This window comes from Taudactylus pleione, unplaced genomic scaffold, assembly GCF_031769625.1.
Source record: "Taudactylus pleione unplaced genomic scaffold, aTauple2 ptg000378l, whole genome shotgun sequence".
In the NCBI taxonomy this organism is placed as follows: Eukaryota; Metazoa; Chordata; class Amphibia; order Anura; family Myobatrachidae; genus Taudactylus; species Taudactylus pleione.
Genome location: NW_028284779.1, coordinates 8,732,740 through 8,757,549, shown reverse-complemented (window position 1 = coordinate 8,757,549; position 24,810 = coordinate 8,732,740). Strand labels below are relative to the sequence as shown.

At 45.1% G+C, this 24,810-nt stretch overlaps 1 protein-coding gene across 6 annotated transcripts in view; it reads right to left on the bottom strand.

The window, feature by feature from the left end:
• LOC148507953 (uncharacterized) overlaps positions 1 to 24,810 on the bottom strand; it is a 139,874-nt gene that overhangs the window by 14,067 nt on the left and 100,997 nt on the right. For 4 of the 6 annotated variants that reach the window (XM_088445377.1, XM_088445378.1, XM_088445384.1 and 1 more), the window contains 10 exons: positions 24,547 to 24,664; positions 22,955 to 23,134; positions 20,136 to 20,291; positions 19,245 to 19,465; positions 11,869 to 12,043; positions 11,476 to 11,613; positions 10,625 to 10,936; positions 10,092 to 10,196; positions 1,712 to 3,346; positions 340 to 417 (listed from right to left, as the gene is read on the bottom strand). In XM_088445377.1, the coding sequence (XP_088301503.1) occupies positions 340 to 417; positions 1,712 to 3,346; positions 10,092 to 10,196; positions 10,625 to 10,936; positions 11,476 to 11,613; positions 11,869 to 12,043; positions 19,245 to 19,465; positions 20,136 to 20,291; positions 22,955 to 23,134; positions 24,547 to 24,664 (3,118 nt within the window). The remainder of the gene's footprint in view (positions 1 to 339; positions 418 to 1,711; positions 3,347 to 10,091; positions 10,197 to 10,624; positions 10,937 to 11,475; positions 11,614 to 11,868; positions 12,044 to 19,244; positions 19,466 to 20,135; positions 20,292 to 22,954; positions 23,135 to 24,546; positions 24,665 to 24,810) is intronic. The other 2 variants (XM_088445381.1, XM_088445382.1) reach the window with 1 other exon arrangement.

Here is a 24,810-nt window from a genome sequence, read left to right as displayed (position 1 = left end):
TGTCAGTGCCTCCAGTTACACTATGTGAAATATTTTCCAATTTGCTTTTCTCCTAGTGAAGGTGTAGAAATCAATCTCAGGAATTTATCATAGGTGATATTTATCTTAGTCTACTAAATACAAACTCCTACACTACACCTGCTGTAGAGCAAACCAGCATACCATTACCCTGCATACTCCTGTGATAACTGTCCCTGGTCTCTGTACAATCATGTCATCTGGATTGTATCTTCCCTGTCACTTCAATAAAATCATAATAAATATATATAAAACAGGTTAAAATACACGTATCTTTATTAGAGCATGCTGTCTGCTAGGTAATACCTCCCCACTACTTGCCTTCTTGCCCCCTGGCTGCAAGATGGGCTTCTTCTCCAGGAGACCTTCCATCAATTGAAAATCCAATTTCCAGGTAACCTGCAAGCAATAAGGCAGATGTTCCATGGATTCACACAAACATGTGGACAGATCACTGTTCCCATGATACGGGAAGGGGAGAGGAGGAATCACACAAACACAAGGACAGCTCATTGTACCCAGGATACAGGTGGAGGAATCACGCAAACACCTGGACGATATGTGTTCAGCATCCCAGCAGTGGGGATGCCGACGCTTACATTACCAGCGCCAGAATACCGACACCGGTCACAATCCCAGCGTCGGCATCCCAACTGCTGGGATGCCGATGGCAAGTTACGGAGTTGGGGGGAGGGTTAGGCACTAAGGGGGGAGGGTTAGGTTTAGGGTGAGGGGAGGGGGAGGTTAGGTTTAGGCACTGGGGGGAGGTTAGGTTTAGGCACCAGTGAGGGAGGTTTAGCATACCGACCAACAAATGTCGGTATGTTAACTCTGACGGGATCCCGGCGTCGGGATTCTGATCGCCAAGATCCCGACTGTCGGTAATTCATTCCAATTCCCACATGGCCAGCTCACTGTTCCCAGAATACAGGAGGGGGAATCACACAAATACGTGGACAGATCACTGTACTCAGGATACAGGATGGGGAATCACACAAACACACGGAAAGCTCACTGTACCTGGGAACCAGGTGGGAATCGCATATACAAATGGACAGTTTATTGTACCCAGGCGACAGGAGGGGGAATCATATTAACACACCCAAAGACCATTAGTAGAGAGTCCATTCATACAGGATACAGGTGGGGAAACCACACAAACACATGGATAGCCCATTGTACCCAGGACATAGTCGAAAGAATCACACAAACACATGGACAGATTAAGGCAGGGGTCTTCAAACTTGGCCCCCCAGATGCTGTGGAACTACACATCCCAGCATGCACTGCACATAGTTTTAGCATGCTGTTATATCAAAAAGGTGGCAGTGCATGCTGGGATGTGTAGTTCCACAGCAGCTGGAGGGCCACGTTTGAAGACCCCTGGATTAAGGTATACATGATCACAGTTCATCATGGAGAGTCCATTGTACCCTGGATACAGTTGGAATGACACAAACACATGGAAAGTCCATTTTATCCCGGATACAGTTGGGAAACATTAGACAAAATCTTGGACAGCTTATGGTTACCAGGATACACATGGGTAATTCTCTGGCAAAGCTTGAAACAGAAAGATAAATAACAGTGGGGTACATGGAATGTTACATTTAGAGATTAGCTTGGAGGAGAGGTATATAATAGAATTCATGTGCTAAGCAATAACATACTGTCCATCATAAATAAATCTCACCATGGCTGAGGATGTGGCTGTTTCCTCTTCTGCAGTCTCGTGTTTTGGACTAAGTGGACCCTGCACTGATCTGGTCTCACTACCTCCTTGCAGATAATTGTCCGTGCAGGCAGCTACAATACTGTCACTTTGGCTGCTCTCTTCCTCAGGATCTGGGCCCTTCTCCCTCACTGAACCTGTAGCTAAGACTGCAGAGCTGGGAAGCGTAAACGTGGCCACAAGCAGGTTCTGTTCAGCACTCATAACAACTTGGCCACATGGCTCAGAGCGTTTCACCCGAGTCAAGTTGTCTTTCCCGGTCTCTTTGAGTGACACGTGGTGAGAAATCTGTGCAGGGCACCCTAAATGGCCCTTCCTAGCATTATTCCAAATACATTCTAACTCTTCATCATCATGTTCTAGAAATTCATGATCTGGATGGAGGACCTCAGAGAATGAATTTGGGTTGGCTTTACTGAAAGACCTGTTTTCAGGAAGGGTCTCCAGGAGGCCGCATGTCTCATGTACTGGGCTGCATGTTGTAACATTTGTATTGAAATAATGTAGAGAGGAACAGTTTGACTTGAGTGGTTCATGCTTCTGCTTATTGTCAGAACGTGTCTCTACAAAATTAACCTTTGGTCCTGTCTCCTGGGAACAGGATGATGGTGAGATATCAGTCTCACTCTGCTTTATGTGTTGGGAATCTGAGACATTAAAGTCTGCTAAAATGACATCTTGTGTTTCGGATGAATTTAAGGAAGCTCTCCGCATGGCCCACTCGGGTTCAAGGTTCTGTAAAACAATAGGGGAAAGTCTGTCTATCTCAAAGTTGATAAAGTCATCACTCATGTCTTCTAATGCCCAAGTCTGTAAACTATCAGTGGATTTCCCATACCCATGTATGTTCTGTCTGCAGTATCCAGAACTACTTGCTAAGGCTTCAATCCACGATGTAGAACCTGATGATCGATCGTCTATTACGGTGATATTGCATTGATCTTTGTCTTTCACTGGCTCCTCATTGACTTTACCTTGTAAATCATCTTTTCCCCCAGAATCTGAAATACTAGTGAATTCAGTGCTATCTTTGGATACTACTGTAACCGTCGCTTGGTTGTTATCCAAGAGATTTAATTCTTTGGTGAGCTGCAGGGTCAAAACGGAACCTACGGTCAGATGTTGACAACTGGAATGAGTTCTTTGTATGCCAGGATTAGAGCTTTTCACTTCAGTTTTCGTTAAAACTGACCCAGAGACAACACACTCAGCATCAATGTGCTTAGTGAGAGGGTTCTTCACATAATTCCGAAATGTTTCAAAGTCTGGATGTGGTCCCACGGCTTGGGCTTTCTTTGTCAGTTTCGGAGGCCAGGTAGAAGTTTGATACTTGATGGGTTCTTTGGTGTTGAGTTTCCTGTCTGAGTAAACTTCCATAATCCCTTGAACTGTCAGTCTTTGGGCTTTTTCCTTTCTCTTTAAACTCTTGAAACGTAAGTGGGATCTAATTTTAGGAAAGGAATTGGAAGAAGAGCCAGAAGCAGGAATTAAAGAATACTGCTCTGATGACCAAGTTTTTCTGGAAAGTCGTGGCACTGTCAGGCTTTGGCATGTGTTGTATCTTTCACTGTCTTTCATGTTCAAATAGGTGCTTACCTGGGCACGAAAGAAAGTGATGTGTGAGATACACCTAAGTAAGAAAGAAAGTGAGGTGTGAGGCATGCTCAAGCAAGGTAGAAAGTAACGTGTGAGATACACCTGAGTAGGAAAAAAAGTGAGTAGTGAGGCATGCGTAATCATCGCAGGAAGTGATGGGTGAGACACACACAGACAAGAGAGACAGTAGTGAGTGAAACACACTGGAAAGAAAGCAACAGGTGAGATACACCTACGTTAGAGACTAATAAGTGAAAGATGAGAAATATAGAGTATGGTGAAACACACCTGCAAAAAAGTTAGGAGGGAAATATGCCTAAGCGAGAAAGAAGGTGATGAGAAAGACAGACCTGGGTAAGAAATAAAGTGCTCAGTGAGACACAAGTAGGCAAGAGACAAAAAGATCATTGACACACATGAGAAGAAATTATTTGTGAGATACCTGAGAAATAGATATGAGCGAGATACACCTTTGTAAGAAAGTGATGGATGAGGTACATCTTGGTAAGAGAAAGTGAGACACAGCTGGGTAAGAGAGAAAGTGATGGGTGAGACACAGCTGGGTAAAAGAGAAAGTGACGGGTGAGACACAGCTGGGTAAAAGAGAAAGTGATGGGTGAGACACAGCTGGGTAAGAGAGAAAGTGATGGGTGAGACACACCTGGGTAAGAGAGAAAGTGATGGGTGAGACACAGCTGGGTAAGAGAGAAAGTGATGGGTGAGACACACCTGGGTAAGAGAGAAAGTGATGGGTGAGACACAGCTGGGTAAGAGAGAAAGTGATGGGTGAGACACAGCTGGGTAAGAGAGAAAGTGATGGGTGAGATACACCTGGGTAAGAGAGAAAGGGATGGGTGAGACACAGCTGGGTAAGAGAGAAAGTGATGGGTGAGACACACCTGGGTAAGAGAGAAAGTGATGGGTGAGACACACCTGGGTAAGATTGAATGTGATGGGTGAGACACAGCTGGGTAAGAGAGAAAGTGATGGGTGAGACACAGCTGGGTAAGAGAGAAAGTGATGGGTGAGACACAGCTGGGTAAGAGAGAAAGTGATGGGTGAGACACAGCTGGGTAAGAGAGAAAGTGATGGGTGAGACACAGCTGGGTAAGAGAGAAAGTGATGGGTGAGACACAGCTGGGTAAGAGAGAAAGTGATGGGTGAGACACAGCTGGGTAAGAGAGAAAGTGATGGGTGAGACACAGCTGGGTAAGAGAGAAAGTGATGGGTGAGACACAGCTGGGTAAGAGAGAAAGTGATGGGTGAGACACACCTGGGTAAGAGAGAAAGTGATGGGTGAGACACAGCTGGGTAAGAGAGAAAGTGATGGGTGAGACACAGCTGGGTAAGAGAGAAAGTGATGGGTGAGACACAGCTGTGTAAGATAGAAAGTGATGGGTGAGACACACCTGGGTAAGATTGAATGTGATGGGTGAGACACAGCTGGGTAAGAGAGAAAGTGATGGATGAGACACAGCTGGGTAAGAGAGAAAGTGATGGGTGAGACACAGCTGGGTAAGAGAGAAAGTGATGGGTGAGACACAGCTGGGTAAGAGAGAAAGTGATGGGTGAGATACACCTGGGTAAGAGAGAAAGTGATGGGTGAGACACAGCTGGGTAAGAGAGAAAGGGATGGGTGAGACACAGCTGGGTAAGAGAGAAAGGGATGGGTGAGACACAGCTGGGTAAGAGAGAAAGTGATGGGTGAGACACAGCTGGGTAAGAGAGAAAGTGATGGGTGAGACACACCTGGGTAAGAGAGAAAGTGATGGGTGAGACACAGCTGGGTAAGAGAGAAAGTGATGGGTGAGACACAGCTGGGTAAGAGAGAAAGTGATGGGTGAGACACAGCTGTGTAAGATAGAAAGTGATGGGTGAGACACAGCTGGGTAAGAGAGAAAGTGATGGGTGAGACACAGCTGGGTAAGAGAGAAAGTGATGGGTGAGACACAGCTGGGTAAGAGAGAATGTGATGGGTGAGACACAGCTGGGTAAGAGAGAATGTGATGGGTGAGACACAGCTGGGTAAGAGAGAAAGTGATGGGTGAGACACAGCTGGGTAAGAGAGAAAGTGATGGGTGAGATACACCTGGGTAAGAGAGAAAGTGATGGGTGAGACACAGCTGGGTAAGAGAGAAAGGGATGGGTGAGACACAGCTGGGTAAGAGAGAAAGGGATGGGTGAGACACAGCTGGGTAAGAGAGAAAGGGATGGGTGAGACACAGCTGGGTAAGAGAGAAAGTGATGGGTGAGACACAGCTGGGTAAGAGAGAAAGTGATGGGTGAGACACACCTGGGTAAGAGAGAAAGTGATGGGTGAGACACAGCTGGGTAAGAGAGAAAGTGATGGGTGAGACACAGCTGGGTAAGAGAGAAAGTGATGGGTGAGACACAGCTGGGTAAGATAGAAAGTGATGGGTGAGACACAGCTGGGTAAGAGAGAAAGTGATGGGTGAGACACAGCTGGGTAAGAGAGAAAGTGATGGGTGAGATACAGCTGGGTAAGAGAGAATGTGATGGGTGAGACACAGCTGGGTAAGATTGAATGTGATGGGTGAGACACAGCTGGGTAAGAGAGAAAGTGATGGGTGAGACACAGCTGGGTAAGAGAGAAAGTGATGGGTGAGACACAGCTGGGTAAGAGAGAAAGGGATGGGTGAGACACAGCTGGGTAAGAGAGAAAGTGATGGGTGAGACACACCTGGGTAAGAGAGAAAGTGATGGGTGAGACACACCTGGGTAAGAGAGAAAGTGATGGGTGAGACACAGCTGGGTAAGAGAGAAAGTGATGGGTGAGACACAGCTGGGTAAGAGAGAAAGTGATGGGTGAGACACACCTGGGTAAGAGAGAAAGTGATGGGTGAGACACACCTGGGTAAGAGAGAAAGTGATGGGTGAGACACACCTGGGTAAGAGAGAAAGTGATGGGTGAGACACAGCTGGGTAAGAGAGAAAGTGATGGGTGAGACACAGCTGGGTAAGATAGAAAGTGATGGGTGAGACACACCTGGGTAAGATTGAATGTGATGGGTGAGACACAGCTGGGTAAGAGAGAAAGTGATGGATGAGACACAGCTGGGTAAGAGAGAAAGTGATGGGTGAGACACAGCTGGGTAAGAGAGAATGTGATGGGTGAGACACAGCTGGGTAAGAGAGAATGTGATGGGTGAGACACAGCTGGGTAAGAGAGAAAGTGATGGGTGAGACACAGCTGGGTAAGAGAGAAAGTGATGGGTGAGATACACCTGGGTAAGAGAGAAAGTGATGGGTGAGACACAGCTGGGTAAGAGAGAAAGGGATGGGTGAGACACAGCTGGGTAAGAGAGAAAGTGATGGGTGAGACACAGCTGGGTAAGAGAGAAAGTGATGGGTGAGACACACCTGGGTAAGAGAGAAAGTGATGGGTGAGACACAGCTGGGTAAGAGAGAAAGTGATGGGTGAGACACAGCTGGGTAAGCGAGAAAGTGATGGGTGAGACACAGCTGGGTAAGAGAGAAAGTGATGGGTGAGACACAATTGGGTAAGAGAGAAAGTGATGGGTGAGACACAGCTGGGTAAAAGAGAAAGTGATGGGTGAGACACAGCTGGGTAAGAGAGAAAGTGATGAGTGAGACACAGCTGGGTAAGATTGAAAGTGATGAGTGAGACACAGCTGGGTAAGATTGAAAGTGATGGGTGAGACACACCTGGGTAAGAGAGAAAGTGATGGGTGAGACAGTTGGGTAAGAGAGAAAGTGATGGGTGAGACACAGCTGGGTAAGAGAGAAAGTGATGGGTGAGACACAGCTGGGTAATAGAGAAAGTGATGGATGAGACACAGCTGGGTAAGAGAGAAAGTGATGGGTGAGACACAGCTGGGTAAGAGAGAAAGTGATGGGTGAGACACAATTGGGTAAGAGAGAAAGTGATGGGTGAGACACAGCTGGGTAAAAGAGAAAGTGATGGGTGAGACACAGCTGGGTAAGAGAGAAAGTGATGGATGAGACACAGCTGGGTAAGAGAGAATGTGATGGATGAGACACAGCTGGGTAAGAGAGAAAGTGATGGGTGAGACACAGCTGGGTAAGAGAGAAAGTGATGGGTGAGACACAGTTGGGTAAGAGAGAAAGTGATGGTTGAGACACAGCTGGGTAAGAGAGAAAGTGATGGGTGAGACACAATTGGGTAAGAGAGAAAGTGATGGGTGAGACACAATTGGGTAAGAGAGAAAGGGATGGGTGAGACACAGCTGGGTAAGAGAGAAAGTGATGGGTGAGACACAGCTGGGTAAGAGAGAAAGTGATGGGTGAGACACAGCTGGGTAAGAGAGAAAGTGATGGGTGAGACACAATTGGGTAAGAGAGAAAGTGATGGGTGAGACACAGCTGGGTAAGAGAGAAAGTGATGGGTGAGACACACCTGGGTAAGAGAGAAAGTGATGGGTGAGACACACCTGGGTAAGAGAGAAAGTGATAGATTTAATGAGGAAGTGTGTAGTGAAGATGGCACCTGATTAGATGATGGTTCAATGTTCTCTCCAGGTGCATTCGTCATTATCAGTTTACATTTCCTGCTCTCCATATCTTACACTGAAGTGCTCGCAGTGTTTGCAGCAGGGTATGGTCAACCTCATGCGCTGCGATAGCATCCAATGTTACCCGATGTACCGATGGTTGCATACACTTCCTGGACATGACGTGCACACGTGGGCGTCTTAAGACAGGCTGGTGGGTGTCTGCATACACTATGTGATCGCTCTCTAAGAAATACTGGGCATGCTAATGTATTGCTGTGCGATAGCACTGACTACGCAATTTGCATACACATTGTGCGAGTGATCGCATCTAGCGAGCGGCTCTGAATCAGCTCCAAAGTTCCCAAGATTTGCTGATTAAACAAAGTGCTCATATACCACATGCACCGCAAATATACTGGGGGGTGCAGAGGAATACATACTGTATAATGAATTATGAGTTTGGAAATGTACTTTAAGAGGATAGATAGATAGATAGATAGATAGATAGATAGATAGATAGATAATTAGCTGTCTCAATCTAAATAATATTTATTTTCTTTATTCTACGGTTATGTTTCAGTATGATGTTCCTCTAAAGCTGGGTACACTCTAGGTCGCCAAGTCAATCTATCTGAAGATTGGTAAGTGCATATACACTTACCAATCGTCTGTCCGATGTGCCGGGCTTGACGTCACAACTGGATGGGGATTTAAATTAGGGATGTGCAGGCTCGGTTCTACTCGGTTCCGTTCGTTTTTTTTTACCGAATCTTATTGGCTATCCAAAACTCGTGACAGCTGATACCCAATAAGATTCGGTAAAAAAAAACGAACGGAACCGAGTAGAACCGAGCCTGCACATCCCTAATTTAAATGTGCCTACCCAGTTGAGCTGTCACTCATCCGTGAGTCCCTACAGCATGTGTTCAGACTATCAGCTGTGCTGCAGGGCCCATCCAATATGTCTGTCAGCGCCATCCGTAACAGCCCAACAAAACATAAAAATAAGAGATCCGCCTGGGTGGTTCTAGGGGCTGGGAAGCAATAACATCACAGGGATTGCACACACCAAGCAATTCTGCACTTTAAACAACATTTTCCACACTCAGGGGCTGATTCTGAGATGAGAGCAAAACACAAAAGAGCCAGCAAATTGGTAAAAGCGTGTAGCACTAAGGAGGATTTGAGTATTGTGTGGTACGTATAATATTATTGTGGAATAGAGGTCCTCACTGAGTTATATTGCTAGCATATTTCTTTGTTTAGGACTGAGCTGTACCAAAATAATTATGTTTTATGATGTGTCTGATATCTCTATACAGATGGGTAGCTATTCAGTAGTATAATGTTAATTTAGGGTGGTATATATGTATTGTCTAAATATGTACGACATTATTTTGTGTCTATATATTTGCTATGACGATTAATCTGTATTGTAATACGCTATTGTTACTGTTATTATTGGGTTGGTATTATGTAAAATTCCAATAAAAATTACTCAATTAAAAAAAAAAAAAAAAAGCGTGTAGCACTGCAACACCAAAATGCCGGCTTCTCCCCAGTGACAGGGAACCGGGTGCTGCACTGTGACTTTATGGTGCAGACGAGCAGCCGGCAGTGAAGGCACAGTCTTCGGGGGAAGCCCAGCCTCTCCGGGAATGCTGGGCACGCCCCCGGAGTGAGGTAAATGGGGCCTTCCCCAGCAGCCATGTCCCTGCATTGAAGTAGACACGGCCATCCTGCAAGGTCACGCCTCCTTCCCGCAAGGCCATGCCTCTTTTTCGGATGTGCGCGCCTCCGATGTGCGCAGGTTTACCACACTTGGGCTACATTAAAAAGCTGCCAGTATTTACCCTGCATGCATAAACAACAAATGTATTTTCCCCCTTGCATTGCAACGTGCTTTGCTCCAGGTGCAAATTTACTTTCATTTTTTTGCCTTGCTCCCAACTCAGAATCAGGCCCTATGTATAATATTCCCAGAAGTTGGATAATATATTGAATAGGCAGCAACTTCTTGCGTACTTACATGAAGCAGCCACCAGGGAAAGTAACGTAGGCAGGTGACCCATGACGGGTCTTTAATAACGAAGCTCCAGAAAACTTTTTATTAACATGGTGAAGTTATATTTAACTCAGAGGTGAGAAGTGACCAACCCAAGGGATTAATGGACAAACCAAACCACACTGTCTGCAACACCACATGCACAAACACAGCAGCACACAATGCACTCCAGCAGGGTGGTTACCTCTTCCGCAACAGGGAGCGAAACTCTTTTCTTTCTCTTTAAGCTACGGAAAGTACCGTCTAAGATTCCCTGACAGCGCTTCCAGAATGATTTAGAGGGAGAGGGCTGGACGAGCAGAAGGGAACAAAGAGAAAAGATATACGAACAGTGATTATAGTGAGGAGATGGGATGAGGACAACCTGCTGCCAAAGGATACTTACGGAACTGTCAGAACTGGACACCGGAGCCCAAATGATGCTATTGCTCATAGAGTACATAATACAGTGAGACAACTGACAGACACACAGAAAGCAAGGTGGCGGCATGGATAGATGGCAGGAGAAGGGTTGGAGGTACAGACAATAGGTAGACATGCTGATAGATAACAGGAATACAGAATACCCACAGCCATGAAGCAGACAATAAATGTGGGCCGTTGCTGGTTCTTTGGGATCATTTTGAGAACAAGTCCTTCTGTATGGTTAATTATGTTCTGCATTTTGGAGAGAGAGCTATCTTCAGTATTCCCACCGACTTAGCAGCATATTCTTACCATAAGTGGCTCCTCCTCCGGTTCTGGGCTCTCTGACCCTGTTGGGAGTACTTTGGGCTCCAGCCACAAGGGCCCATCTGCGCGCTTCCTTGGTCTGTCTTCCTGCAGCTCCGCCCCATCCTCCGTCTCCATACCTGGGCTGTTAGAGAGCTTGTGAAGTGGGTGTTGGAATCGCATGGGACTGAGCGCCTTCTTCCTGTACCTGCGGAGTGGCTGACCCCTGGGATGTGAAGACGCTTGTGTGCTGCCCTGATCCATCGGGCACTGAATGTCTTCTGCTGCGACAGACCTGTCTGTGTGTTGCAGTTCGTCCTGCAGAAATATACAGATAAGACTCTGCTCAACCGCTGCCATCCTCCAGCCTTAGGGGTTTATAATGTGCAAGAGTGCAGACTATCCTTCACTGTATAGATCTGACGAGCATATAATCCTCTCCAGCGGGAGACTGATGTTTGTGCTTCTTAGTGATGATATATTGACGCCATACAAATTAAAATATATCAGACAATATAGTCGAGATCCTGGTTATGGTGCTTCCCAAATGCTGTGCCTTTACTATGAGGATGGACTTGAGAACTCCCAGGGTCCCATCTACCCTCTGTGTGTCTATACAGGACATTTAGGGTGTACGTATCATTGTGTACAGACATTAAACTAGGTGTTTATATATACTCTTACAAACTATAGGCCTGGTGACTCTGTTGGTGCCACCGTCAACATTTCCAATCTATGATAATATGGGCAAAATAAATGATGGAGAAAACATGAACTGGACACTACAATTTAGGCTCTGGCGGACTGTGACCTTGGAATTTGCGCTATCCTGCATTGTTATCCTTTTGGCCACTAACCTTCGGTACCCTGGTGGCGTCTAGACCCTCGCTTGTCTTTAGTCTTTGAGTTTTGTTTCCCCTCTGTTGCTTCTGGCAACGCCACCGCATCAACACCCAGCTCAGCATCCCCTGTAATTCTTCCAAGCGCTCTTTGATCTGGGGACAACGAAGGATAATTTTATAAAGAAAATTAAGTTATTTATTAGTAATGAGAACTTTAGACAAAAAGACGCCAGCATGAACATTTTAACATTATAAAATGTGTATTCTGGGCTTAAAATGTGTCTTGAACCCAAATGGAAAAGAGCCTCTAAGTGTTGTCCAGCTGAATTCTACAGAGATATAACTATCACAGGATACATATTCCATGTTTGTATCTCTGGTGTTATCTCCAGAGATCTCACATCTCACCGTTTGAGCAAGACAATGATCTCCTCCTATCAGCTTCCAGCCAATACCCGCGAGCACTTCATACTCTTCCAGCTTCTCCTCTATGCTCTTCTCCAGCTCCTCTCTCCGACCGGGGCCAAGTCTGTCTCCAGAACTTTCCAACAGGACCTGAGACCTCATGTCTTCTGTCCAGGATCTGTGGAGGAACACAGCATACACATGAGAATGGGAGACAAAGAGACCACAAGGACTGATTATTACCCTGAGACGATCCCAGGGAGGTACATTTATAAGGAGAGAGAAAAAGTAAAGGTCTATTAAAATGAAGGACTGTGAAGTCATTACTGGGGGCATAGCTACCCCACCCTCATACTTACCGAGTTCCTGGCACCTTTCCCAAGACTGTCCTGTCTCCCTAGCAGAGAAAGCCATTGTGGCGCATGCCACGGCTCCCACTGCACATCAGGAGTCAGGACAGACCTTATGAAATTATTATATAGATGTCACTAGAGGTGGAGCTATGAGATGTGACCTGTAGCGATACATCTGCATGATGTCACTAAGGGTGTGGCTATGAGATGTGACCTGTAGCGATACATCTGCATGATGTCACTAAGGGTGTGGCTATGAGATGTGACCTGTAGTGATACATCTGTATTATGTAACAGGGGTGTGGCTAAGACATGTGATCTGTAGCGATACATCTGTATTATGTCACTAAGGGTGTGGCTATGAGATGTGACATGTAGTGATACATCTGTATGATGTCACTAGAGGTGTGGCTATGAGATGTGACCTGTAGTGATACATCTGTATGATGTCACTAAGAGAGTGGCTATGAGATGTGACATGTAGTGATACATCTGTATGATGTCACTAGAGGTGTGGCTATGAGATGTGACCTGTAGTGATACATCTGTATGATGTCACTAAGAGTGTGGCTATGAGATGTGACCTGTAGTGATACATCTGTATGATGTCACTAGGGGTGTGGCTATGAGATGTGACATGTAGTTATACATCTGTATGATGTCACTAGAGGTGTGGCTATGAGATGTGACCTGTAGTGATACATCTGTATGATGTCACTAGGGGTGTGGCTATGAGATGTGACATGTAGTGATACATCTGTATGATGTCACTAGAGGTGTGGCTATGAGATGTGACCTGTAGTGATACATCTGTATGATGTCACTAAGAGTGTGGCTATGAGATGTGACCTGTAGTGATACATCTGTATGATGTCACTAGAGGTGTGGCTATGAGATGTGACCTGTAGTGATACATCTGTATGATGTCACTAAGAGTGTGGCTATGAGATGTGACCTGTAGTGATACATCTGTATGATGTCACTAAGAGAGTGGCTATGAGATGTGACTTGTAGTGATACATCTGTATGATGTCACTAAGAGTGTGGCTACGAGATGTGAAATGTAGTGATACATCTGTATGATGTCACTAGGGGTGTGGCTATGAGATGTGACATGTAGTGATACATCTGTATGATGTCACTAGGGGTGTGGCTATGAGATGTGACTTGTAGTGATACATCTGTATGATGTCACTAAGAGTGTGGCTACGAGATGTGACCTGTAGTGATACATCTGTATGATGTCACTAGAGGTGTGGCTATGAGATGTGACCTGTAGTGATACATCTGTATGATGTCACTAGGGGTGTGGCTATGAGATGTGACATGTAGTGATACATCTGTATGATGTCACTAGAGGTGTGGCTATGAGATGTGACCTGTAGTGATACATCTGTATGATGTCACTAAGAGTGTGGCTATGAGATGTGACATGTAGTGATACATCTGTATGATGTCACTAGAGGTGTGGCTATGAGATGTGACCTGTAGTGATACATCTGTATGATGTCACTAAGAGTGTGGCTATGAGATGTGACCTGTAGTGATACATCTGTATGATGTCACTAGGGGTGTGGCTATGAGATGTGACATGTAGTGATACATCTGTATGATGTCACTAGAGGTGTGGCTATGAGATGTGACCTGTAGTGATACATCTGTATGATGTCACTAGGGGTGTGGCTATGAGATGTGACATGTAGTGATACATCTGTATGATGTCACTAGGGGTGTGGCTATGAGATGTGACTTGTAGTGATACATCTGTATGATGTCACTAAGAGTGTGGCTACGAGATGTGACCTGTAGTGATACATCTGTATGATGTCACTAGAGGTGTGGCTATGAGATGTGACCTGTAGTGATACATCTGTATGATGTCACTAAGAGTGTGGCTATGAGATGTGACCTGTAGTGATACATCTGTATGATGTCACTAGGGGTGTGGCTATGAGATGTGACATGTAGTTATACATCTGTATGATGTCACTAGAGGTGTGGCTATGAGATGTGACCTGTAGTGATACATCTGTATGATGTCACTAGGGGTGTGGCTATGAGATGTGACCTGTAGTGATACATCTGTATGATGTCACTAGAGGTGTGGCTATGAGATGTGACCTGTAGTGATACATCTGTATGATGTCACTAAGAGTGTGGCTATGAGATGTGACCTGTAGTGATACATCTGTATGATGTCACTAGAGGTGTGGCTATGAGATGTGACCTGTAGTGATACATCTGTATGATGTCACTAAGAGTGTGGCTATGAGATGTGACCTGTAGTGATACATCTGTATGATGTCATTAAGAGAGTGGCTATGAGATGTGACTTGTAGTGATACATCTGTATGATGTCACTAAGAGTGTGGCTACGAGATGTGACCTGTAGTGATACATCTGTATGATGTCACTAGGGGTGTGGCTATGAGATGTGACATGTAGTGATACATCTGTATGATGTCACTAGGGGTGTGGCTATGAGATGTGACTTGTAGTGATACATCTGTATGATGTCACTAAGAGTGTGGCTACGAGATGTGACCTGTAGTGATACATCTGTATGATGTCACTAGGGGTGTGGCTATGAGATGTGACTTGTAGTGATACATCTGTATGATGTCACTAGAGGTGTGGCTATGAGATGTGACCTGTAGTGATACATCTGTATGATGTCACTAGGGGTGTGGCTATGAGATGTGACATGTAGTGATACATCTGTATGATGTCACTAGAGGTGTGGCTATGAGATGTGACCTGTAGTGATACATCTGTATGATGTCACTAAGAGTGTGGCTATGAGATGTGACCTGTAGTGATACATCTGTATGATGTCACTAAGGGTGTGGCTATGAGATGTGACATGTAGTGATACATCTGTATGATGTCACTAGAGGTGTGGCTATGAGATGTGACCTGTAGTGATACATCTGTATGATGTCACTAAGAGTGTGGCTATGAGATGTGACCTGTAGTGATACATCTGTATGATGTCACTAAGAGTGTGGCTATGAGATGTGACCTGTAGTGATACATCTGTATGATGTCACTAAGAGTGTGGCTATGAGATGTGACCTGTAGCGATACATCTGTATTATGTCACTAGAGGTGTGGCTATGAGATGTGACCTATAGTGATACATCTGTATGATGTCACCAAGGGTGTGGATATGAGATGTGACATGTAGTGATACATCTGTATGATGTCACTAGAGGTGTGGCTATGAGATGTGACCTGTAGTGATACATCTGTATGATGTCACTAAGAGTGTGGCTATGAGATGTGACCTGTAGTAATACATCTGTATTATGTCACTAGAGGTGTGGCTATGAGATGTGACCTGTAGTGATACATCTGTATGATGTCACTAAGGGTGTGGCTATGAGATGTGAAATGTAGTGATACATCTGTATGATGTCACTAGAGGTGTGGCTATGAGATGTGACCTGTAGTGATACATCTGTATGATGTCACTAAGAGTGTGGCTATGAGATGTGACCTGTAGTGATACATCTGTATGATGTCACTAAGAGAGTGGCTATGAGATGTGACTTGTAGTGATACATCTGTATGATGTCACTAAGAGTGTGGCTACGAGATGTGACCTGTAGTGATACATCTGTATGATGTCACTAGGGGTGTGGCTATGAGATGTGACCTGTAGTGATACATCTGTATGATGTCACTAAGGGTGTGGCTATGAGATGTGAAATGTAGTGATACATCTGTATGATGTCACTAGAGGTGTGGCTATGAGATGTGACCTGTAGTGATACATCTGTATGATGTCACTAAGAGTGTGGCTATGAGATGTGACCTGTAGTGATACATCTGTATGATGTCACTAAGAGAGTGGCTATGAGATGTGACCTGTAGTGATACATCTGTATGATGTCACTAAGAGTGTGGCTATGAGATGTGACCTGTAGTGATACATCTGTATTATGTAACAGGGGTGTGGCTAAGACATGTGATCTGTAGCGATACATCTGTATTATGTCACTAAGGGTGTGGCTATGAGATGTGACCTGTAGTGATACATCTGTATGATGTCACTAAGGGTGTGGCTATGAGATGTGAAATGTAGTGATACATCTGTATGATGTCACTAGAGGTGTGGCTATGAGATGTGACCTGTAGTGATACATCTGTATGATGTCACTAAGAGTGTGGCTATGAGATGTGACCTGTAGTGATACATCTGTATGATGTCACTAAGAGAGTGGCTATGAGATGTGACTTGTAGTGATACATCTGTATGATGTCACTAAGAGTGTGGCTACGAGATGTGACCTGTAGTGATACATCTGTATGATGTCACTAGGGGTGTGGCTATGAGATGTGACATGTAGTGATACATCTGTATGATGTCAGTAAGAGTGTGGCTATGAGATGTGACCTGTAGCGATACATCTGTATGATGTCACTAGAGGTGTGGCTATGAGATGTGACCTATAGTGATACATCTGTATGATGTCACTAAGAGTGTGGCTATGAGATGTGACCTGTAGTGATACATCTGTATTATGTCACTAGAGGTGTGGCTATGAGATGTGACCTATAGTGATACATCTGTATGATGTCACTAAGGGTGTGGCTATGAGATGTGACATGTAGTGATACATCTGTATGATGTCACTAGAGGTGTGGCTATGAGATGTGACCTGTAGTGATACATCTGTATGATGTCACTAGGGGTGTGGCTATGAGATGTGACCTGTAGTGATACATCTGTATGATGTCACTAAGAGTGTGGCTATGAGATGTGACTTGTAGTGATACATCTGTATGATGTCACTAAGAGTGTGGCTACGAGATGTGACCTGTAGTGATACATCTGTATGATGTCACTAGGGGTGTGGCTATGAGATGTGACATGTAGTGATACATCTGTATGATGTCAGTAAGAGTGTGGCTATGAGATGTGACCTGTAGCGATACATCTGTATGATGTCACTAGAGGTGTGGCTATGAGATGTGACCTATAGTGATACATCTGTATGATGTCACTAAGAGTGTGGCTATGAGATGTGACCTGTAGTGATACATCTGTATTATGTCACTAGAGGTGTGGCTATGAGATGTGACCTATAGTGATACATCTGTATGATGTCACTAAGGGTGTGGCTATGAGATGTGACATGTAGTGATACATCTGTATGATGTCACTAGAGGTGTGGCTATGAGATGTGACCTGTAGTGATACATCTGTATGATGTCACTAGGGGTGTGGCTATGAGATGTGACCTGTAGTGATACATCTGTATGATGTCACTAAGAGTGTGGCTATGAGATGTGACTTGTAGTGATACATCTGTATGATGTCACTAGGGGTGTGGCTATGAGATGTGACTTGTAGTGATACATCTGTATGATGTCACTAGGGGTGTGGCTATGAGATGTGACATGTAGTGATACATCTGTATGATGTCACTAGGGGTGTGGCTATGAGATGTGACTTGTAGTGATACATCTGTATGATGTCACTAAGAGTGTGGCTACGAGATGTGACCTGTAGTGATACATCTGTATGATGTCACTAGGGGTGTGGCTATGAGATGTGACATGTAGTGATACATCTGTATGATGTCACTAGAGGTGTGGCTATGAGATGTGACCTGTAGTGATACATCTGTATTATGTAACAGGGGTGTGGCTAAGACATGTGATCTGTAGCGATACATCTGTATTATGTCACTAAGGGTGTGGCTATGAGATGTGACATGTAGTGATACATCTGTATGATGTCACTAGAGGTGTGGCTATGAGATGTGACCTGTAGTGATACATCTGTATGATGTCACTAAGGGTGTGGCTATGAGATGTGAAATGTAGTGATACATCTGTATGATGTCACTAGAGGTGTGGCTATGAGATGTGACCTGTAGTGATACATCTGTATGATGTCACTAAGAGTGTGGCTATGAGATGTGACCTGTAGTGATACATCTGTATGATGTCACTAAGAGAGTGGCTATGAGATGTGACTTGTAGTGATACATCTGTATGATGTCACTAAGAGTGTGGCTACGAGATGTGACCTGTAGTGATACATCTGTATGATGTCACTAGGGGTGTGGCTATGAGATGTGACATGTAGTGATACATCTGTATGATGTCAGTAAGAGTGTGGCTATGAGATGTGACCTGTAGCGATACATCTGTATTATGTCACTAGAGGTGTGGCTATGAGATGTGACCTATAGTGATACATCTGTATGATGTCACTAAGAGTGTGGCTATGAGATGTGACCTGTAGTGATACATCTGTATTATGTCACTAGAGGTGTGGCTATGAGATGTGACCTATAGTGATACATCTGTATGATGTCACTAAGGGTGTGGCTATGAGATGTGACATGTAGTGATACATCTGTATGATGTCACTAAGAGTGTGGCTACGAGATGTGACCTGTAGTGATACATCTGTGTGATGTCACTAGGGGTGTGGCTATGAGATGTGACATGTAGTGATACATCTGTATGATGTCACTAGAGGTGTGGCTATGAGATGTGACCTGTAGTGATACATCTGTATGATGTCACTAAGAGTGTGGCTATGAGATGTGACCTGTAGTGATACATCTGTATGATGTCACTAAGGGTGTGGCTATGAGATGTGACCTGTAGAGATACATCTGTATGATGTCACTAAGGGTGTGGCTATGAGATGTGACTTGTAGTGATACATCTGTATGATGTCACTAAGGGTGTGGCTATGAGATGTGACCTGTAGAGATACATCTGTATGATGTCACTAAGGGTGTGGCTATGAGATGTGACCTGTAGAGATACATCTGTATGATGTCACTAGGGGTGTGGCTATGGGACATGACCTGTAGCGATACATCTGCATGATGTTACTAGAGATATACCTATGAGATATGACACATTTCCAATGCTATTAGTCCTATAATAAATAATCAACATATAATGCTTTCCCTGAATGCCCCACAATGTGTTTGTTCTGTGAAAATCATATTATCACCATTTAAAATACAAATCATAGATTGACATAGATCTTACATCATGCCCAGGTAACTGAGGAAGAACTCTCGGAGTCGGGCTGTTCTCTGTAACCTGGCCTCATTCTCCTGTATGCGGCCTTGTAGATGAGAACAAGCCTGCAGGGTTTCCTCAATACTTCTGCCCACAGTCTCACTCCTGGCAGGGCACAGCTCCTGCAGTCTGCCCCTCCCCTCATCCAACTTCCTCAGCTCTTCACTGATGGCTCCAAACATATCAATCTAAAAGAATAACAAGCATGACAACATGCTACTCTCTTGGCACCAGATGTATGTACAGCTGTGAGGTGTCACATTGCATATGCCTTCAAGATTACCGACCGCTATTCAACAGAAGTACATCACACTTATATTGGTCAAAAGAAGTGTCCACTGAAAAAGGTGTATATTCACCCAGGTTGTAAACATCTCTACATGTGATCACATCTGCGTGAGTGCCTGGTTTACTAGTAGTCATCAATATCAGTGCCCTCTACAAGGGGCAAATAATATGCCTTTAGAACAGGTGTTACTTCGCTTAAGTCTAACTCTGCATAGCCCTCACTAAATTTGCCATACATGAGAACATCCAGTTACAATCCAGCTCTGCATCATTGTCCATAAACGAAATGCGTAGGGTCCTGCATCACCTGTACTTGTGTGAACCCATTTCCAGAGCATGTGTAGTCCGGACTAACAGAACATATGCTCTACATGTTCTAATTTGCATCAGGTCCTATATCCGTTACCCAGGTGTAATATACAAGCGGTCGTCTAGCCTTTACTAATCCTCCTTGTATAATATGTACCCACCCTAACGTGGTAGAGGCAGCCATTGTGTAGGCTGAATATTAGTCCCACCTATATAACAATGACAATGTCACCTGAGGTTCTTCTATTTATTACGTTTTACCTCAAGTTTATGTTGTTGAATAAACATTTCCTGCAGGTCCCTCAGATCCGTCTGTTTCTTCACGGCAGCAAAACCCTGCTCTGCCTCCTCTATCTGTCTCCCGACATCTTGGAGTCTATCGCGGATGGATGCGATTACTTGGGACAGCGCCGACAGCTGGAGAGGGGAGACAGAGAAACCATGGCGGCATATTCCGGGGCACCTTATTAAATAAAACTGGTGGCTGGCACTGCCCACTAGCGGCTGCTTTCATCTGAAATTGAATTAAAGGCCTTTCCAACAATGTTAAGATTCATTTATACGGCTGCCTAAATGTGGCCCTGCATGGCTGCTGCTGCCTGTTTATACAGATCTGTGCTTATTTTGTGGGGTGCAAAATTTAGACGGGTCTGATGGGAGCAGTAAAGCAGATCCGGGGTGTTCCATGAAAATCGGCTGGTAATGAGCCCAAGTGAAAAAAACATAAGCAGGATGACATATTACAGGGGTTTAGGGGCACTCCGGGTGAGCAGGCGTATCCGGCTATATTTTGCACATTTACTTTAGAAATCACATTTTTATGTCCTAGTAAAACAGAAGCAGAGAACAGAAGTGACGTATGAAATAAAGACTTGATTTTATATCAGTTTAGATATAAACAAGAATTATTTCAGGAGACAAATGTCATAGCTCGGGGTGACCCTAATGTGATAAAAAAAGAAATATGATTATTTTGCCCTATTACCAAAATGTAAATTGGCCTCCGGGCCACAATTCTGAAAATGGATGCGTAGAACTTTTCCCTTGAGTTGGATACGGGATCCCAGTGGTCGGAATGCTGACTACCGAATACCGACAGTGGCATGCCGACAGTCAGAATCCCCAAAGAGTTATGTAAGTATCCTAACCCTCCCCCTAACCCACCCATCCCGCAGTCTAACCCTTACCCTCCCTTAGTGCCTAACCCTCCACTCCCGCAGCCTAACCCTAACCCTCCCCGTAACCCACCCATTCCTCAGTCTAACCCTTACCATTCACTAGTGCCTAACCCTCCACTCCCGCAGAGTAACCCTAACCCTCCCACGAACCCACCCATCCCGCAGTCTAACCCTTACCCTCCCCTAGTGCCTAACCCTCCACTCCCGCAGCCTAACCCTCCCCCTAACCCACCCATCCCACAGTCTAACCCTTACCCTTCCCTAGTGCCTAACCCTCCCCCTAACCCACCTATCCCGCAGTCTAACCCTTACCCTCCCCTAGTGCCTAACCCTAACCCATTTTCCGGCAGCCTAACCCTAACCCTCCCCCTAGCGCCTAACCCTCCACTCCCGCAGCCTAACCCTCCGCCTAACCCACTTTTCCCGCAGCCTAACCCCAACCCATCCCGCAGTCTAACCCTAACCCTCCCCTAGTGCCTAATCCTAACCCTCCCCCTAACCCAACCCATCCATCCCGCAGCCTAACCCTAACCCACCCATCCTGCAGCCTAACCCTAACCCTCCCCCTAACCCACTTTTCCCGCAGCCTAACCCTCCCCTACGGCAGCCTAACCCTAATCCTCCCCTCCCACAGCATAACCCTAACCATCCCCCTAGTGCCTAATCCTAACCCTCCCCCTAACCCACCTTTTCCGCAGCCTAACCCACCCATCCCACAGCCTAACCCTAACGATCCCCTTGGTGCCTAACCCTAACACTCTCCCTAGCCCACCTTTCCCGCAGCCTAACCCTAACCCTCCCCTCCTGCAGCCTAACCCTAACCCTCCCCTCCCACAGCATAACCCTAACCCTCCCCTCCCACAGCATAAACCTAACCCTCCCCCTAGTCCCTAATCCTAACCCTCCCCCTAACCCACCTTTCCCACAGCCAAGCCCTAACCCTCACCTCCTGCAGCCTAACCCTAACCCACGCCTCTCACAGTCTAACCCTCCCCTCCCACAGCATAACCCTACCCCTCCCCCTAGTGCCTAATCCTAACCCTTAAACCTAACCCTGATACTAACAGTCGGGATGTCAGCGGTCAGGATACTGGAGCCGGGATTTTGACTGCGGTCGGAATTCCGGCACCGAGATTCTCACCACCGGCATCCCGACCGCCGACTACATCCCATTTCCCACAACTAACATCTAATTATATGCTACATAGACAAATAAATGTATATTTACAATTACTGATAACAGTAAATAATAATTACAAGAAAAGTGCAGGCCTGTTGTTAGGGGCTAATCTCTGCCACAAGTATACAAAAACATCTTTGCGATAAATACAATCTTTTCACCCACAGCTATGCAAGCGGCCTGAAGGCGGATTTAAAAAAAAAAAAATCCTCTGAATCAGGCCCACTGTCTCTAAAGACTTAAGGTGCCTACACACTTGGCAATTTCCGATGCATTGGAATGACAGATCGTGTAAATAATGCCCAAATCGTGAGTCCCCACTCACGATCACGATGCGATGTGCATCCCGCTAGTCGCACATCGCATCTGCTGTGCTGTAGGGCAGATCTGCCAATCTGGGACACAAATGCACTGGAAAAAGGCTGGATGCACGATAGATCGTTTGTAAATTGGACACTTCAAACACCAAATCGTGTGCAGAGCTGCCGGGGAGGAGTTTCAAGGGAAATCGTACACAATGTCGGATCGTGAGCACATCGCCAAGTGTGTAGGCACCTTTACACTAAATTAATGGGCCCTTTATTGTCAAAAAATAGCAAACCCCCAGCAATGATGACACTGCCCCCTAGTGAATGATGCTAAGAGATGCAGCTTAAGAAATATTGCCATTTGAATGACAGCCGCATCCTAATGTGTATAGCAGTCAATCAGGATTCCCTCACCCTACTTTCCAGGTCTGTCATCTCTTTGGAGGCAGCCACTGCTCTTTCTCTCTCCTTCACGGCATCATTCAACATTTCCACCGCTTCTTGCAGATCCTCCAATGGCGTAAATCTCTCTGTTCTGTTAGACGCCACTGCGTGAGTTTCGTGCTCTCCTCTCATAGACCCTCCAGCTGCCGGCTGAAATGTAGCAATAAAGACAATCACAACTTACCCATGTACAATATTACAATGTACTACACAATATGACACATTATTACACCGCAATACAGAATACGGCACAGTCAGACATAATACATATATATATATATATATATGTATCAGTATATTTTTCCCTCTATGTGATAGTCACAGACGGAAGAAACAGGCGGCACTCCTCAGATCTGTTTCAAAACTATATCCAGTAAACAATTAATACATGACAGACATTTCAAGATGGCGGCCATGTATTCATTGTTTACTGAACATACTTTTGAAACAAATCCAAGGAGTGCCGCCTTTTTCTTCTGTCTGTGGCTACCATGCAACGGGGAAGTATACTGGTGTATTTTACTAAAGGAGGGCTCTCCGGTACTTTTTCGGATATTACAGAGTGACAGTCGTCACCAATATTTATAAAATATTACACTGTTATAGACAGCAAGACGCACTATTACATGTTATTTGTTGCAGTATATGGTTCTGTGTTAAAGCATCAAATAGTGTATGCAGGTTAAAAAATTGTGAGACAGCCTTTACTGAAACCAGAACAGCTACATTCCATTATATGCCATGGAGGATTAACAGGAAAATGGTGTAAAGGGGCACTATAACAATGTAGAGAGACTACACAATGATAGTTTACGGTTCAGCACCACCTACTGTCCTTCCTGTATAGTTTCCATATCAATGCTCAGCCTGTAAACTGTTGCCATACTCCAACAGTATTTACACTGTATGACACAATATTAAAGTATTACACAGAAATATGAAATAGGCGCCTAATTATGAGTTGTGCGCAATTCCATCTGTGGTCTAAGCAGATGGAATTCCGAATGCGCAACTGAGAGCATTTAAAGGCGATTCAGAGTTATACGGATCTCCTCTAGTAACTGAGTAGGATAAGCGTGTCATGGGCACAACGTTGGTGTGCACCAAGGATAGGGCTGGTGTATATGACTGCTGATGATAATGGTGACTGCTTTGTGAGTGTATGGATAGAGGCTGTGCATTTGCATAGAGGTGGCCAAATCCGCCTTTATTACTGAGCCTAAGCAATTGCGGCTGCTTTAAGTGCAACTCTAATTCAGGCCCCATGACGATGAGATCCCAGAACAGCCAACTCTGAACTGGTGCGAAATTCCATGTGTCAGATTGGAAGCAAGCTATTTCAATGTTTCAATGCAGGAACACCAGTAAAATGCCTCATCTCCTCGTCATCTCCTTCTAGTTAAATCCCATTTATGCATTCCTCCAAAAAAGTCCTCCCAGACTGTGGGGCCTCGGCTATTGTATTCCCATGGCAGATCATCTGTAAAGTGCTATGTCATTGCAGTGACATGAGAATAATATTCAATTCCAATTACTGTGTATTCTCCACCTTCCTCACTCACCAGTTCCTTTCTCTTCCTCTCTTCCTCCATTTGTACAACCTTCATGAATTCGGACAACACCAACGTGTCTCTTAGATCTGAGGCGCGGCGCCGGAGAGCCTCTTGTACCATCTGAAACCTGTGGAGGGAGCCAGAAGTCAGATGTGACTAATAGGTAAGATGGACCCTAGAAAAACAAGTGGAAGCCACTGCCCCAGGCCACTCCAGGTTAGACTACCATCCTACCGGAGTCAGACCTGACCGTCAAGGTGAAGGATGACTTTC